Source organism: Bufo bufo, chromosome 10 (assembly GCF_905171765.1).
Source record: "Bufo bufo chromosome 10, aBufBuf1.1, whole genome shotgun sequence".
Classification (NCBI taxonomy): Eukaryota; Metazoa; Chordata; class Amphibia; order Anura; family Bufonidae; genus Bufo; species Bufo bufo.
In genome coordinates this window covers 43,132,779-43,150,063 of record NC_053398.1, presented here as the reverse complement: position 1 = coordinate 43,150,063, position 17,285 = coordinate 43,132,779, and the positions used below count along the sequence as shown (strand labels likewise).

At 43.0% G+C, this 17,285-nt stretch overlaps 1 protein-coding gene across 1 annotated transcript in view; it reads left to right on the top strand.

The window, feature by feature from the left end:
* The window catches only part of LOC120980023 (mucin-5B-like), a 175,892-nt gene that overhangs the window by 99,220 nt on the left and 59,387 nt on the right, over positions 1-17,285 (top strand). Inside the window, exons 9-15 of the mRNA XM_040408888.1 lie at positions 379-517; positions 2,222-2,323; positions 3,668-3,737; positions 3,825-3,962; positions 6,174-6,338; positions 13,452-13,543; positions 15,177-15,309. Of these exons, the coding sequence (XP_040264822.1) occupies positions 379-517; positions 2,222-2,323; positions 3,668-3,737; positions 3,825-3,962; positions 6,174-6,338; positions 13,452-13,543; positions 15,177-15,309 (839 nt within the window). The remainder of the gene's footprint in view (positions 1-378; positions 518-2,221; positions 2,324-3,667; positions 3,738-3,824; positions 3,963-6,173; positions 6,339-13,451; positions 13,544-15,176; positions 15,310-17,285) is intronic.

Genomic DNA, 17,285 nt, shown 5'->3' with positions numbered 1-17,285 from the left:
AAAATTATAACAGATGGACCTGCTAGCCCGCCCCCTTCCCCGCCCACGCCACAGCCATTTTTTTAGACCTGGCGTGATCGAGGAAAAGTTGCAGATTGCGTCGCAAATGACCTTTGCGTCGCAATCTGAGCCATAAATACGCCTAATATAGGCATATTTCTGGTTAGTAAATGACCGCCATACAGTATATAGCGTAGACATTTCCCGAAAAGAGTATGATGACATTTTGCCTGACCTGATGAGAGAAAGGAAACATTTGTATTATTCAAATACTTATCTATTTTTTGTGGTTGCACTAAATATACTTTATATTTTCTGGTCTATTATTGTTTTTGTTTTTTTTACCATGCTTCTTGGTTTCTTCATATTGTATTGCAGCACTTGTATTTTGGGTCAGTGGACATGCAGTCAAGTTTCCTGTTCTGGAAACTGCACTCTAAAAGGAGGATCACACATACAGACATTTGACGAAAAGGAATATAATTTCCATGGCAATTGCCAGTACTTGATGTCCAAGGTATGACCTGTTGTGGTGAGCTCCTGAACTTTACATTATTCCTCCTGTGTTATATGGCACTGGTGAATAACGTCTACACAGATGGGGTCGTTTATCAAACTGGTGTGAAGTAGAACTGGCTTAGTTGCCCACAGCAACCAATCAGATTCCACCTTTCATTTTCCAAAGGAGCAGTTAAAAATTAAAGGTGGAATCTGATTGGTTGCTATGGGCAACTAAGCCAGTTCTACTTCACACCAGTTTGATAAATGACCCCAAGAGTTTTTATATGTTAAGAAAAGTTTATATTAACAGTGCAGTGGGGGTAGGCAAATCTTAAGAAGATAAATGCAAAGTATATGCAAATTACATGCAAGAAGAGATTAAAATTATGTAGCAAATACTTGATATATGATTAGGGTTGAGCGAATTGAAGTGGACTTTGATCTGAATTTCATGGAAAACTTGATTCGCCGTGAAGCTGAATTTCCTCGTACTGCGTGAAAAAAAAAAAAAAAACAACATACTTATCTCATAAATTTCAGCATAAAGAGGCTGCTGCGGCCGTCTTGATTGAAGATCTCCTGCAAAATCTTGTGTGTGGTGACATATGACGTCACTATGACGGCAAGCATCACAGCCCTCTCGCAGCTCACCAAGCACAGCGCCATACATTGTATAGTGGCTGTTCTTGGTATCGCAGCTCAGCCCCATTCACTTCAATGAGGCTGAGCTGCGTCTAGCTCATGTGACTGATGTACGTAGGCTAAACTGAAACAAAGCTGTGGTGCTACTGCGAGCGCCAGTGCCTTCTCAAACAGCTGATCGGAGAGGGTCTTGGACCCACACCAATCAGATAAAGATGACCTATACAAAGGATAGATAATCAGTATTAAAATCTTGGAAAATTCTTTTAATACAAGGAACTTACTAATGTATTGTTATTGTCCATATTGTCTCCTTTGCTGGCTGGATTTATTTTTCCATGACATCATACACTGCTCGTTTCCAGGGATTACAACCACCCTACAATCCAGCAGCGGGAGATTTTTTAAAACTGGCTTAGTTGCCCATATCATAGTTTAAAAACCACCTTAAGAATATGATCTCCGTCCTATTGTAAAATGTATGGCCTCCACGGAGGTCTTTCCGAATTTTCAGCAAATATCGCGAGACTCACTTCGTCTCGTCTCTATCACGTGTCACTTTGCTTATTTGCATAAATTACTGTATCAAAAAAGCTGAACTTGGCTTTGTTAATGAGACATGAAGCCGAGTTCAGTTTAGCATTTTGATACAGTAATTGATGGGACTAAACGAAGTGACACGTGACAGAAGCGAGACTAAATAAGTCTCTCTATATTTGCTGAAAATCCGAAAAAGACCTCTGTGGAGGCCATACATTTTACAGTAGGACGGAGCCCATATTCTTAATGCAGTTTTCAAATGAATCGGGTTTGGAAAGAGCTATCCGAACCTGATTTGCTCAACCCTAATAACAACCAATCAGATTCCACCTTTCATTTATCAAAGGAGCTCTGAAAAATGAAAGGAGGCATCTGATTGGTTGCCAGGGGCAACTAAGCCAATTTTCCTTTACACCAGTTTTGATGAATCCCTCCCCCCATAGTTTCAACTAGATGAAAAAAATACAATATGACAAATCACGTTAATTGAATGTTTTTTTGTTTTTTTTTAACACGTACTTTACATTGCCTTCTTCAGGATGCAGATAACAAATTTGCTATAATAGCTAAAATTATACAGTGTGGAATGACCGAGACCGTGACGTGCCTCAATACTATTTACATCAATTTAGAACGCATGGTAAGTGCTCCTCTGATATATGGATTTAACATAATCCGGGACTAAGATAATATTTAATAAATTAGAATAGGAAAAATAGCAATGATAGGTTTGTGATTTATGGTATGTATATGGGCCACAAGTACCTCATCAAATATAGGGACAACGATATTTGGTTACAAAGGATAGATTCCCCATGTTTAGGCTGCTCTTTTTAGTATAAATCCCCGATTAGTTCATATTTGGGACAAATAATGGGGCAACTACTACCATTTTAAGTATGTCTTCATGATGCTTAGATTAAAAACATGTCTTCTGTGGAAAATTCTACTCAGCTGTTTCTTAGGTAACATAAGAGCTCTCCTAATTTTGCATCCAATGATCAGGAAGGGCTTCTAATTGTTGGCACCTCAATGAAAGCACTCTGGCCGCTCTACTCAATGAATGAAAGCTGTCTTACCTGCATCCAGCAGCCAGGCTGCTTCATTTTAAAGAATCTGTCAGCAGTTTTGACCCTGCAAAACTGCTGACTGCTCAAGGTAAGGGCTGTGGAGAGCAGTGTAAATGTACCTTTGATGCACAGATGCGGAAGCCCTTCCATGTGCTTCTGTATCTGTGCAACCGCGCGAGATAGGACATGTTCTATAATACTTCGCTGCAACATGTGGACCACAGACCCGATGATGTCAATGGGTTCCCACCATTGAAAAAGGCTCAGGCTTGATCCAAAACTAACTGAGGATGCTATTATGCCTTGAATAAACATCTCTTTATATCGTCAAGAAAGTGAGTGCCGGTCCTTCTTTGCTATACAGTATACTAGTGGGACGCCTTCCCTGGATGCATGCACCACGTGCAAACCGCAGTGCCGACCTATCTTCTTCAATACTCATCTGGGTTCCCACCAATACGCAGCATGCACATGGCCGGTATCTTCAGTTTGCTGCCCGCAAAACACTTGTGATCCTACGCACAAGGCTTTAAATGTAACTAGCTCTGCAAAATTCAGTTTGATTGACTGCATCCATTAGGCCCATCAGATTATTCAGACAGAACTGGATATTCCACAAAAAAACTTTTAAGGAATCTTCTTGTGGTCATGGAGTCCATCCCAATGAGAATGGAAAGTCCTGGACCACCATTGTTTATCTAAAAACTACAGTATTATGTATTTTTATGAGAATCTGTCAGATGATTTATCCCAACCAAATGGCTCCTAGACTTGGTAACGGGTAACAACAAGCGTAGAGATACCTTTGTGGACATTCAAATCATCTTTATTGCCATGGATGGCTAGTTTCTGAGATATGCAAGGTATCACATTTTATTTCACTAGCATTTACTTTTTTATTGTTTTATTCACAGAAAATAAAAATCTGTTATTGTGGAAATGTATATATCAACAATTTTTTGGTTGCCTTGCCAAAAATCACCGGTAGGTATTTTTCCTGTACAATATACAGGAATAAAATATATTTCATTTGGATGTGAAACGTATTATCAAAAATGTTTCTCTTTTCAGATAAAATAGCTATCTATAAACGCTCAGCTTTCTACGTTTATATTGTGACGTCATTTGGTCTTAGTGTGAAAGTCCAGGTGAAGCCGGTCTTTCAACTTTTCATCTCACTGAATTCTACATTTCAGAACAGAACCCTGGGTAACGTCAGTCTCTAAGAATTTTTATTACAACTTTATACCGAAGCTTGTGTTAAAAGTACTTGTCTGCTCACGTTAAAAGCAGTAAAACATGCAGCAGTAATAGAGAGGATCCGCCTTCTTTATAAGATACAGTCAAGGTTAGGAGTGGTAGTTGTGGCTCTGAGGTTGGTGGTAGTACTCGCAGATCACGGTGGCAATCTGCACTCTTGCACTCCCTAGTGCCATGCAGTGACTGGAGGGTGCACCCTTTCTTCTCTTGGGGCACAACCTGGTATTGGGGCTCCTGCCTGGTGTTGATTAGGGTTGTGGTTTGATGTTTTGCTGGGTGTAAGACAGGACTGGCTGACGTCAGAGACAATGATAAGGCCTGTTGTTAGGCCTTATCATTAAAGTCTCTCTTTAAGCCTCATTCACACGTCAGTGTTTTGGTCAGTGGTTTCCATCAGAGATTGTGAGCCAAAACCAGGATTGGAGCCTACACAGAGATAAGGTATAAGGGAAAGATCTGCACCAGCTCTGTGTATAGAGACGCACATGGTTTTGGCTCAAAATCACGGATGAAAATCACTGACCAAAACATAAACGTGTGAATGAGGCATAAGGGGTGCAGAAACTTTAGATATGGATGGCCAGTCCATCTCAAAGGTGGGAAATAATTTTGCAAATGTTCCCTTCCACAGCAGCAAAGTCTTTCTGCCATAAACAAGCACAATACCTTCTCAAATGTCTGGTCCCTTTAACTTTCCGGAGTAATTCTGTAGTGGGGCTGGTTTCTGGGCAGTTGAAGGCTCAGAGATGAAGGTTCTCTTTACGTGGGCGTAATTGTGCACGAGGCTGAACAGATGTGTATTCCCTTCAGGCTGCTTCAGACTAGACTCTCTGCAGCTGAAGACTGAATAACTAGGGGGTGGATCAGGTCCATCTCCTGGCAACCTAACACAACTTGCCAAGTTGTTAACTGTTAGGTTGTCCATACAGTGCTATTAAGTGTATGTGCAGTACGCAGCCCTGCAGGGTGAGTGAATGTGAGGTCACGGTTAATAGGCAGAAACGAGGGTTGCTCTTGGTACTCACAGTTTATAGAAGACCCTGGGCAAGCGTACAGCAGTGATGGAGAGGTTGGCACATGGATCCTCTGGGGCACTCTCTGTGTATAGGGACCAGGCCAGGTGGTAGGTGAGGTGCCCTAGGTGTTGTAGGTTTAGTGTGCCTGTGGCAAGATCCCTTAACGTTCGTGACGCCAGTGCCGGTAACGGTGGCACACAGATTGCTTGCAGTAATAAGTGAGTAACACACGTTGCAGTGAACCAAAACTTCTTTTTACTGAAACTGTTTAACTATTTACAGTCTTGGTCAGTTCCATATGCAAAAAGGTGGTGACATGCAGGCTTTACATCAAACGGCAGGCACAATGTTCTTGCAAGATACTCAGAGGGTTAAAACACTTACAGATCAGGCTGCACTTCTCCTCAGATCCTGTCTGTCTTTATCCCAAGGCCCGTATGCCCTATTGCTGGCTTTATCCTTGGTTAGGGAAAACTTCCTCTCGTATATGACTCCTTGCTTTAAATATCCTTCTGCCCTTCAGCTCTCTGTTTGGCTGGAACAAGCTTAGCTTTGCACTATACTTTTGTAGGAACTGGGTTTCTCAGGAGGCAGACTCTTCTCCTGGTGGCAAGCTAGAAGCCTGGGCTATCTAGCTGCATGTCAGAAGCTGCTCCTCAGCTACTCTCTGGCTAAGGTGACTCTTGGCTTCTGAACACTCACTTTCTGACTCTTTCCTGTCTGGGCCTAACTATTTATACTAGGGGGTTCCCTAGCTCCCTCTGCTGTCTAGGAGGAGAACCTACACCCCTACAGGCCTGGTACACAGGAGATAAACATGAATAACATGACAATATACATTAAAATGCAATATAAAATACAAGGACTATGTTCCACAGGAGGTGGAGAACAACGTGACCCAATTGACCCTTGTGTAGTGCCCACTCTTACGTAGTGGGACACTACATATGCATATACATAACACATTGTAACACTTAACTCCAGAAGCATTGCAGTAACTCTAATAATTAAACCTTTTTTGTAGTCCTTCTGGGATACTACACCTACCCCCAGAGGAAATATTTCTGAGGGCCCACCATTCTAGTAATAAGTGATAGGCTGCAAATTGAGCTATAAAACATTCATGCTGTTGCTTTTTTTCCAGGTCTTTGTGGTAACTTTAATGGAATTGAAGGAGATGACCTAACGACCATTAGTGGGGTGGTAGAGGATGCAGTGTCAGATTTTGGCAATTCCTATAAAATTCAAGCCAGCTGCAGTGATGTGCCTGACTATTTTGAAAATCCATGCTCCAAGAACATCAATAAAGGTAATATATAGTTACTAGAGATGAGCGAATTTCTCAAAAATTCAATTCGGCCAGTTCGCCGAATTTTAAGAAAAAATTCGGTTCTATCCGAATTTATTCATAGCGAATCACGTAAAAAAAAAATACTATTTCCTGGCTGCAGAGAGCCTTTATAGTGGTGTAGAACACTGTGCCTTGCAGTAACACGCATAGGGAATCTGCTGTGGTAGTGAAACAATACTGTGAGTCAGTATGACATGTAGATGACAGGCGTAGCTCTTAGAATCACTGCACACTTCACTTATTTGGGCAGTTAGGGAACCAAAACTGACCAAATAACTCAAGTGTGAACTCAGTCTTACAGGTCAATGTTAGCACCAGGTATATAGAACCGTGCAGAAACCCAAGATCCTACTATAGCGATTCCACATAGATTTCTACAGAACCTGTTCAATTAAACACTTATACAAGTAGAGGCCCCCCCATCCCGACAGAGTGGAGAGGGTGTCAGCAGTAAGTTTGTGTTGACGTCACTGATTATTTTGCCCTTCCTGTGATCTGTCAGAACAATAACCCCAAAAAAACGGATCCTGTCTGTGGAGAAACCGCCTTCACTCGATCAGCATTTGGTCAGTAATCCATCAGTATAGCTATACAGAATATTTGCATGTCTTCTGTGTTTTGTACCCAATCCTGATTTTGGCTACCAAAACATTAACCAATTCTGATGCAAAGTAGGGACCATGTCATGCAGGCCTTCCAGCTGTTACATAGACAGGATTCGCTGTGCGTTTAATTTTCCCTTCCTTCTGACAGATCAGAATAAGGGTCAAATAAATGATGATGTCAGCCAGGCCGAAAGGCAAAATAGTGGCCCAGTCATGAAGTGGGAAGGGTGGGAACAGCATGAGAAGTCCACAGAGTGGCCCTTTGACATAGTGGTGAGGTGGGAGCAGCATGAGGAGACCACAGAGTGGCCCAATGACAGTGTGGAGGTGGCAGCAGCATCAGGAAGCCACAGAGTGGCACAATTGATAGAGTGTGGAGGTGGCAGCAGCAGCATCAGGGGGAGGCCACAGGGTGGCACAATGACAGTGTGGAGGTGGCAGCAGCAGCATCAGGAGGAGGCCACAGAGTGGAACAATGACAGAGTGTGGAGGTGGAGGCAGCAGCAGCTTCAGGAGGAGGCCACAGGGTGGCACAATGACAGTGTGGAGGTGGCAGCAGCATCAGGAAGAGGCCACAGAGTAGCACAATGACAGCGTGGAGGTGGCAGCAGCATCAGGAGGAGGCCACAGAGTGGCACAATGACAGTGTGGAGGTGGCAGCAGCATCAGGAAGCCACAGAGTGGCACAATTGATAGAGTGTGGAGGTGGCAGCAGCAGCATCAGGGGGAGGCCACAGGGTGGCACAATGACAGTGTGGAGGTAGCAGCAGCAGCATCAGGAGGAGGCCACAGAGTGGAACAATGACAGAGTGTGGAGGCAGCAGCAGCTTCAGGAGGAGGCCACAGGGTGGCACAATGACAGTGTGGAGGTGGCAGCAGCAGCATCAGGAGACCTGAGTGGTGAGGTGGCAGCAGCATCAGGAGACCACAGAGTGACCCGTTGACAGAGTGGGGAGGTGGGTGGCAATACCAGTACCAGCTGAAGATGGTGGGTAAAAGAAAGAGCACTTGGCATCAGATGTGTGGCAGCATCAGAATAGTAGCTGAGGCAGGTAGCCAGAAGAAACCGGTTTATTTTGTCAAATTGTTGGTGTGGCACCATGGATGATCTAGTCTGATGCATCAGGCATTGGTGGGTGGAAATCCTGGCTGATCCATGCCTGATTCATCTTCACAAAGGTCAGTCTCTCCACATTTTGGGTGGACAGGCGAGTTTTTATTGGAGTTACTATGGCCCCCGCCGCACTAAATACCTGCTCTGATGCCACACTACTGGCCGGGCAGGACAGCTTTTCCAGGGCAAACTCTACCCGTAGCAGCCACAAATCCAGGTTGGCTGCCCAGTAGTCCAGCAGATCTTCAATGTGGGGTGGCAGGGTGCTGTCCAAGTATGCCACCACATGCTGATTCAGGTCCTGCTCCAGGTCTAGCTGCTGCTCTGTGAGTAGTTTCTTCACTAGACGGGTGAAGAAGGCTGCCCATCAACAATTCTACACTCAAGTTGTTGTTGATGGAGCTGGAACTGCTCCTACCACCCCACCCTGCCACAGCAGCCATGGCAGAGGAACGTGAGCACAGAGGGCCCTCCCCGGTAAGACCTGCGAGAGGATGGACGATGGCGCAGATAGGCAGCGGCCAACTGACTACATAGGATGTCTCTATAGTAGTTGAGTTTGCCCTCCCTCTCAGCGGGTGTAAAAAAGGCCCCCATTTTGGACCGGTAGCGAGGGTCCAACATGGTGGAGAGCCAGAAGTCATACCTCTGCCGAATATTGACAATTTGGCTGTCACTACGCAAGCAAGTGAGCATGCATCGGGCCATTTGTGCAAGTGACTCGGAGGGACTCCCTGCCTCCATCTCCACTGCATACTGCCACGGTGTGTCTGGGTCATATGCCTCGTCTTCCTCATTGCCCTGTAGCTCCTCTGCTGCTCCTGCTCCTCCTCTCCTGTCACCTGTGTAGAAAAACCACCCATTTCGTTACACATTGCTTGTGCTCTAATGTCCTCCTCCTCCTCCTCCAGTTCAGCCCCAACAGGGCTCATGTGGCCGTGAGATATAGGCGCCACGTCTCCAGTCCCCTGACCATCCAGATTTACCAGCATCTGTTCCAGGACATGAAGCAGTGGAATGACGTTGTTTATCCCGTAGTCCTGGCGACTGACAAATAACGTGACCTCCTCAAAGGTCCTGAGCAAATGGCAGGTGTCACGCATGAGCTGCCACTGGCTGACATCGAAGTTGCACAGGGGAGTACTCCTGTCCACTTGGATCATCAAGAAATCGTTTATGGCCTTTCTCTGTTCGTATAGTCAGTCCAACATATAGAGGGTGGAATTCCAACGGGTGGAAACGTCGCATATCAGCCGATGTTGGGGGATGCCGTTCTGCCGATGCAGCTCAAGATGGGTGCAGGGTTGGTACTGACTTTTTGGCAAAGAAATGACAGCTTGGGACTCTCCACCTTGGCTTGGCACAAGCTATCAGTTCTCTGAAAGGTGCAGAGTCCATCACTTGGAAAGGAAGGGACTGCAGCACCAGCAACTTGGTCATGAGCACACTCAGCGTCTGCGCCGTTGGATGAGTACACGCATACTGTTATCTCTTGGCAATCGCTTCGGGGATCAATTGCTGATGGAATGACTGACGAGAAGTAGGAGGAGGAGCAGGAGCATCAGGACCAGCAGATGATGGGAAGGACAGACAGCTCCCTTCGGCTGAGGTGGTGGAGCCTTGACTGCCTGAAATCGGATGAGTGCCACTGGGTGATGCAGCAGTTGCTGTGGCAGGATGAACCACCACATCGGAGCCACGGTTCTCCCAGGCCACTCTATGGTGATGCTGCATATGTTGACGCAGGTCCGTGGTGCCAACATTGACACCCTGGCCACGTTTCACCATTTGCCCACAGATTCTATAAATGGCCATGTTCACCTCCTCCCGCGGTTTGACAAAAAACTGCCAAACCGCAGAGTAGGTGATTTAACTCCCAGCACTCCGCACTGACTGACTGCTACCGCCGCTGCTTCCGTGAACCCCTGCAAAACTACTTTCCAGGCAGGTAGGCTCCTGCAAAGTAGGTGGTCTACCCTGGGCACGTTTGGCTCACAACCTCCAACTGCTGCCACCCTGCTGACTCCCGGCCACGCTAGCGACTTGCTGGCTCCGCCGCTGCCTCACGGGCAAGCTGCCGTCCTCTTTTCCCGATGATGATGAATACCCTAATTCACCCGGCTCCCAAGTGCGATCAGCTACATCATCATCATCGAGTACTGCCTGCACGTCACTGATGTCCTCCTCAACGGTCTCAGGGTCAGGAGCCTGACCGCTCACAACACCAGATCCCACGCCACTCTCCTCATCACTACTTGCCCGCCTACCAGAGGAAGTGGAAGATGTCTCCTCCACATCTTAGCTGGCCAGTAGCTGCTGACTGTCCTCTAGTAGCTCGTCCTCACTGTATAGTGGAGCTGTTCCCACAGCATATAATACTTCTCTGGCTGAGGGAACAGAAAAGGACAGAGGCAGGTTGAGGACAGGTGAGGGCACAGGGCCTGCTTCCGGGCCATGCCAACTAAGGGTTGTGTCTGATGAACCTACCGACTGTTTGCTGGGGGTGTCTGATGTCACTTGGGACGAAGTGGATGACCGAGTCAACTATTCAAGAACCGCTGGGTTGCTGGTCAAGACACGACCGCTAGATGACACTGGGAGCTAAGGCCTCTCACTGCGACTCCTGCTGCCACACCCCCTTACTCTGCTGTGACCTGTGACTGAGCCAGAAACATTTAGGCCTCTGCCACTCCCCTGTGCAGGACCTGGCACTTCTCTGTCTCACATAATGATAGATCAAATAAATAAAAAGGAAATTAAAACACCCCCAAAAAGTCTGTAATTTTCTCACTTCACCACAAAACGGCTAAAAAGCACTTTTTCCCCCACTAATACATGCCAAAAAGGGCTTTAGACCATATAACTTCACCGCTGAACGGCAAATAGGCCCTTACTTTTTTCCACTTATACACGCCACAAAAGTCTTTAGAACATATAACTGCACCACTGAAAGGCAAATAATATATATTTTTTGCCACTACTACATGCCAAAAAGGGCTTTAGAACATATAACTTCACTGCTCAACGGCAAATAATATATTTTTTTTTTGCCACTTATACACGCCAAAAAGGGCTTTAGAACATATAACTTCACCGCTGAACGACAAATAGGCCCTTACTTTTTTCCACTTATACACACCACAAAAGGCTTTAGAACATATTACTGCACTGCTGAACGGAAAATATTTTTTTTTGCCTCTAATACACGCCAAAAATGCTTTAGAACATATAACTGCACTGCGCAAGGGCAAATAAGACTTAGAAATATTCCTTGTAATAAACCCTGTTAATGGCTGTATCAAGCAGCACTTGCACCCCGATAACAAAAACGGTTTGCTGGAATTACAGAGCTATATAATGGCAATTTGGATCCCCAGTCAGTGCAGCAAGGTGTAATAGGATTGTTCGTATTACCCAGGCTGTAAACTCCCCTACTGAACCCTGTTCTGCTCCAATACTGTGGAATGATCCCTCCCTATCCTTTCCCTGAACTTCTATACAGCAAAATAAAAGTTTTAAAGTCTTTTCTATCACTGTCCCTAGCGCCTGCTGACGTCTCTCCCTGCACTAAGTACACTGAAAAATGCCTGAATCCAAGATGGCTGAGGCTATTTATAGGGCTGTGACATCACAGGGCTGGCTGGCTGCTGATTGGCTGCATGCATGGCATTGTGGGTGATCCATCGTTCCCAGAGTTCCTTGCTCCAAGTCCTAACACGTGCAGCAGCCATTTTAGCAAATAATGCGATTCGTTACCACGAAGTGTGAGGAAATTCGGATTCAGTGCAAATTTATTTTTTCCTGAAATTCGGATCAAATTCCACTTCGTCAACTTCGATTAGCTCATCTCTAGTATTTACATTAAAATTATAGCTTAGACTCTTTTCACATTGTGTCTTGAGTGTCTGTTAACTGTATATATCAGGAAAGCTCCTGGTGCATCTATTAAATGGACCCATAGGCCTCCATTACACTGACACACTCCAAAACAGTGCATCAGTGTAATGCTCCATTCTGAAGCATCCAAAGGTGATTTCCATTTTTCAGCTTCATAGAATAGAGACTGTGCAGACGTGACAGGAAAAAACAGATATCACGCTGTATACATTTCTTTTTAAGATGGGCGCCTGTGGGGAAAAAAATGCCAGTATGGATGATGCAAACCTCTGTTGGTTGTGCTAACACTAGACACAAATGTAGTGTGGGCGCTGGATATAGATTCCAGGCTCTTGAGAATTAAGAATCCAATAAAACATAGAGAGAGGTAAGGAAGAATTATTGGATATGTTTTATGGCTTTCCCAGTGCATACAGTCAATGGAAACTCAAGACAAAATGTGTTATAAATGTGTTGTAAACCGAATGTTGCCTAAGAGACTAGACTTAGAGCTTCCTTTTTTCTCATATAAAGTAGAGGTGTATACAGTACACAAAGTGGTGTATTTTAGACCTGTGAAAATACAGGTGGTGAAACTCGAAAAATTTGAATATCGTGCAAAAGTCCATTTATTTCAGTAATGCAAATTAAAAGGAATTGCATTAATGCAGCTTAAAATTTGAATTTTGTGAAAATGATCAAAATTCTCGGCTCAAAGTGTCACACTCTACTCAGCTAATTAATCCATACCCCCTGAGCAAAGGGTAGCTCAAAATTGAGACTTTAGGGCTTCGTAAGCTGTAAGCCATAATCATCCAAATTATAACAAATAAAGGCTTGAAATATCTCGCTTTGCCTGTAATGAGTCTATCTCATGTGTTAATTTCACCTTTTAAGTTGCATTACTGAAATAAATGTACTTTGCACGATATTCAAATTTTTCGAGTTTTACCTGTACTCTACTGAACAGTGGAACTTTATCTTTATACTTTAATCTTTGTAATTTTTTGTTCCTTTGCTTTTTTTATGTATTTTTGTTATACCCTGTGGTCCTTGAACCTATCTTTTTATGATGAAGTAGGCAATAAAGTGATTTATCAGCTTTTGAAAATTTGCAATAATGGTAATGGTAATCTCTCTATTCAGATCCTCTAGTACTTTCACTCAGGCAAGTCCCTGGTTCCCCTGCTGGTCCTTGTTTACAGTGCTGGAGTGATATTTAGAGATGAGCGAATCAGTTCTAGATGACGCACTCATCTCAAATAGCCCAATAATTCCGATTCCAAACAAATCAGAATATTTTGTGATTCGATTTGAATAAAGCTCTCAAAATAGTTGCCACCAATTTTTAGGTCAGTAGAGAGAAAAGGGAGCCATTTTTTCATAAACTCCTTTATCAAGTCTCATTTAAGTTATATTTCATAATAGCAAAAAAAAAAAATGTTGCTTAACATATAGTTTTTTTCTCTTTCTTAGAGGAATATGCAAAACACTGGTGCTCTCATCTGGTGCTCTCACCCATCTTTGCTCCTTGCCATGAAGAACTGGATCCCAAACCATACCAGAAAGTAAGAAACCTTGATATGGTTATTGTGGGAATTTGCTCTGTAGTGGTAGATAAAATGGGATAAAATGCAGTCAGAGACAATGACACAGAAGTCCATCTCAAACAGAGCTTTGTATGTTCTCTAAGAAATGTATAGCCATTACATTCAGGCTCAAACCCCAACCACTGCTCAGGCTGAGCTCTAACTACACTTATAAGTTTCCCTCATTATACAAGTGACTTACTACCAACCACTCAAACAAAATTACATGAATATGTGTTACTGTACCTCAAACCAGGAATAAATGTCGACTTTGAGGCTGGCAGCCTCAGTAGCAGTCTCCCCAGATAGGTCTCCTCAGATAGCTATCACTCTCTATTGAACACATTGCACATTGACAGCCCTTATAATGACCAGGAATGGAATGATAGACCCCATACCAACCTGCCCATCATTCCATAAAAAAACAGGCCCAAAAACAGTACTTACCAAACTACTCTTTCCTAGGGATACCCATCTTTCCTGGGTTCCTTATATCTCATTTAGTTTTTCCCAGAAGAGATATATACTTCCTGGATCCTAGTACATTTCTGAGAGGAATCTTGAGAAATATAACAATCCCCTATCACTTTTTCTGGCACTATCACATCATGTCAAAGGCAAGAAACAATCATGAATGTATTAGGAAGAAGGTCTATTAAAGCAAAAATGCAGAAAAACGCAGCATGATGGAAAGTGTCAGTGTCCCACATCTCTACTGTATAAACCCTTAACCCATTAGTGACTGCCAATATGCCTTTTTACAGTGGTTACACACAGGCCTTAACGGATTTCCTGTGCAGCAGAGTGTGAGGGCTCGGCTTTCACATGAGAGCTGGGACACTTCTCTAACAGCCTAGATCAACAGAAGCGCCATTCCGGGCCATTTAACCCCTTAGATGCCATGGTGAATAGCGACCATGACATCAAAGTGGTATAAAGGGAGGGGGCTCCCTCTCTCTTCCATTGGTACCCCAGGAATGAGATACATGGTGCTGACATCTTCGCAAGGCAACCTGGGGCTTAATGACCTGTCTGCAGTTTATCAGGCTGCACCTCTCTGACACACCCTGATGGTGCCTGTCAGTATAGCACTAACAGTATAATACACTGTACTGCTTAAGCAGTACAGTTATTTATAGAAGTGATTAAAAGATCACATATACAGTAAGTAAGTGGTTAGAAAAGTTACATTTCATTTTTTTTTTTAATCAAAATCCACAACACCTCATATGTGAGACTTCTCAACCCTATGTATTTCATTTGAATTGTATCATTTTTATATTATTTCAGCATGCTTATTGGTGTTATTTGTAGTTTTTCTAAAGAGACGCTTTATCATTTTTCTAGCTATTTGTTGTTGCATTAGACATATTTTTTGATCTGAACACGCACATTGCACTTTAGGCACTGGGCACCTTGACTTTGCAGTATTATTTTCATAGTGTCTTGGGAATTAAATTTTTCATTACCAGGGGCTAGTGTTTGGGTATGGAATTTGTTGCATCATACACACTCTCAATATAAAAATGAAATTTGTCGTTACTGAAATTCCCCTTTAAGTATGTTCCTACATTTAATTAGTCAGCTCTTTCCATGTTCCTGTCTCTTTTAGCACTGTATATATGATGCATGTAACTCAGAGCACAGTGAGGAAGCTGTGTGCACCTGGCTTGGAGACTATGCAGATGAATGTAGAAGCCAAAATGTGTTGCTAAAAGACTGGAGATGGAGATATAATATTTGTGGTAAGGATGTTTCCAAATCTAAACCTAAATCTAATTTCCTAAAAGATACTAACATCCGTCACAATTCAAATGCAACCCATATTTGCAGCAAAAAACCTACTACTCGTATAGGTACTCCTATTAAAGGTTTTTTGTAAAAATGGGATGAATTTTTCAACCTCAGGTCAGTATTATGTTGCATTAATACCAATATATCTAGGCCTAAGGTTCTACTGAACCAAGCTTACATCACCATTATTGTTGAGCGAATCGATGTTCACAAAGTGGTCTTCGATCCAAATTTCAGGGCAAATTCCATTCACCGCAAAGCCGAATTTCCTTGTGTTTCGTGGTAATCTATTTTCTCTAAAATCAACCATTTGTGCGTGAAGAGTTCGCCACATCCATCTGGATTGAAGATCCCGTGCAAAATCTTGTGATGTATGACATCACCAGGCCGGCCAGCATGATGACATCATCACACACTGCGCGAGATTTCACGATGGACTTCAATCAAGATGGACGTGGTGGACTTTTCACGATCAAATGGATAAGGGGAGTATTTGTTTATTTTTTTCTAACGGATTAACCCCTGACAGGCCTCAATGGTCATCTCTGATGCCGCCATCAGTAATGAACGTGGCATCTGAGGGGTTTAATGACGGTGGGCGTCACAAAGCTAATTTCTTTGTGAAAGCAGCTGAATCGAATTTTTGAGAACTTCGCTCATTTCTAATCACTACAGAACCCAACAGATCTGCTCAGCAGAAGTGCAATAGTTCAGGTCTTGCTGTTCGGTCACATTATAGTCATGTGAAAACAGCTTTCTGTAGAGAAGGGCATGCCCTATCTGCTAGGTAGAACACATTGGGGGATACTTATCAAAATGGTGTAAAGAAAAAATGGCCTAAGTGGCCAAAGTAACCAATCAGATTCGAACTTTCATTTTCCAAAGGAGCTCTGAAAAATGAAAAGTGGACTTTATTTGCTATAGGCAACTAAGCCAGTTTTTCTTTACACCAATTTTGACAAAGTTCCCCAAGGTGCCAGTCCAGTTTTGAGTGGAGCAACTGAGTTAGTTATTGTGGATACTGCAGCTTTTTACTGTCTTGGGGTTGTCATGCAGCATTTCCCTCTGTTATGCCATTGATACCACCGCAGCATGATCACGGGGTGCTGATAGGTTGTCGTGAAATAAACAAGACATGTACCATACCTATTTGGTCTAAGGCAGGAACTTATATGTTGCCCGTCAGTAAAACTCTGAAAAGCAATAATATACTGCAATACAGGAGTATTTCATTGTTTTATATCAGCAATCAAATGATTTTGTGATCAAGTCAAATAAAAATATGATAAAAAAATATATAAAAAGCACCTATAAATGTACTTCACTTACCTGCTCTTATTGCCTCATGGTGCTTATTGCTCATTGTAGCTTACTCCAGACCAACTGGATGGAAAAACAATAGCTTTCATAAATGCTTTTATGAAAAAATGTTTATATTGTGCAAAAGTAAAAAGAATGACATAAAGACTAACCGATCTCTTGAAATGCAGATCCTAGAAAATCCATTTAATAGGATTCCCTTTTTTCAGAACCCTCATCAAATTAGCCAGAAAGAGTTCCTCTTGCTCTGGAGGATTGGCACATCCATATATTATATAAAAAGGCCACCATTGTTATTAATGCAAATTATGCAATGCAATGGGGGGGGTTTCTGAACACTTCATGCTGGATATCCCAACATGAAACAAAAAAACCTAAAATATAACTTATAATATAATAATATTATATATTATTATATGTATTATATATATTATAACATATAATATATTTTTGTGGTTTTTTGTTTCATGTGAGTTAATTTTCTATAACTCCGCTATTAACGTTTCTGTGAGCCTCTTTTGGATAACCCAACAGATTAAAAATGATAACTGTCAGGATACACTCTCATAACATTGTCGAAACCGCCTAACAAAAAGTATTGTAGAAT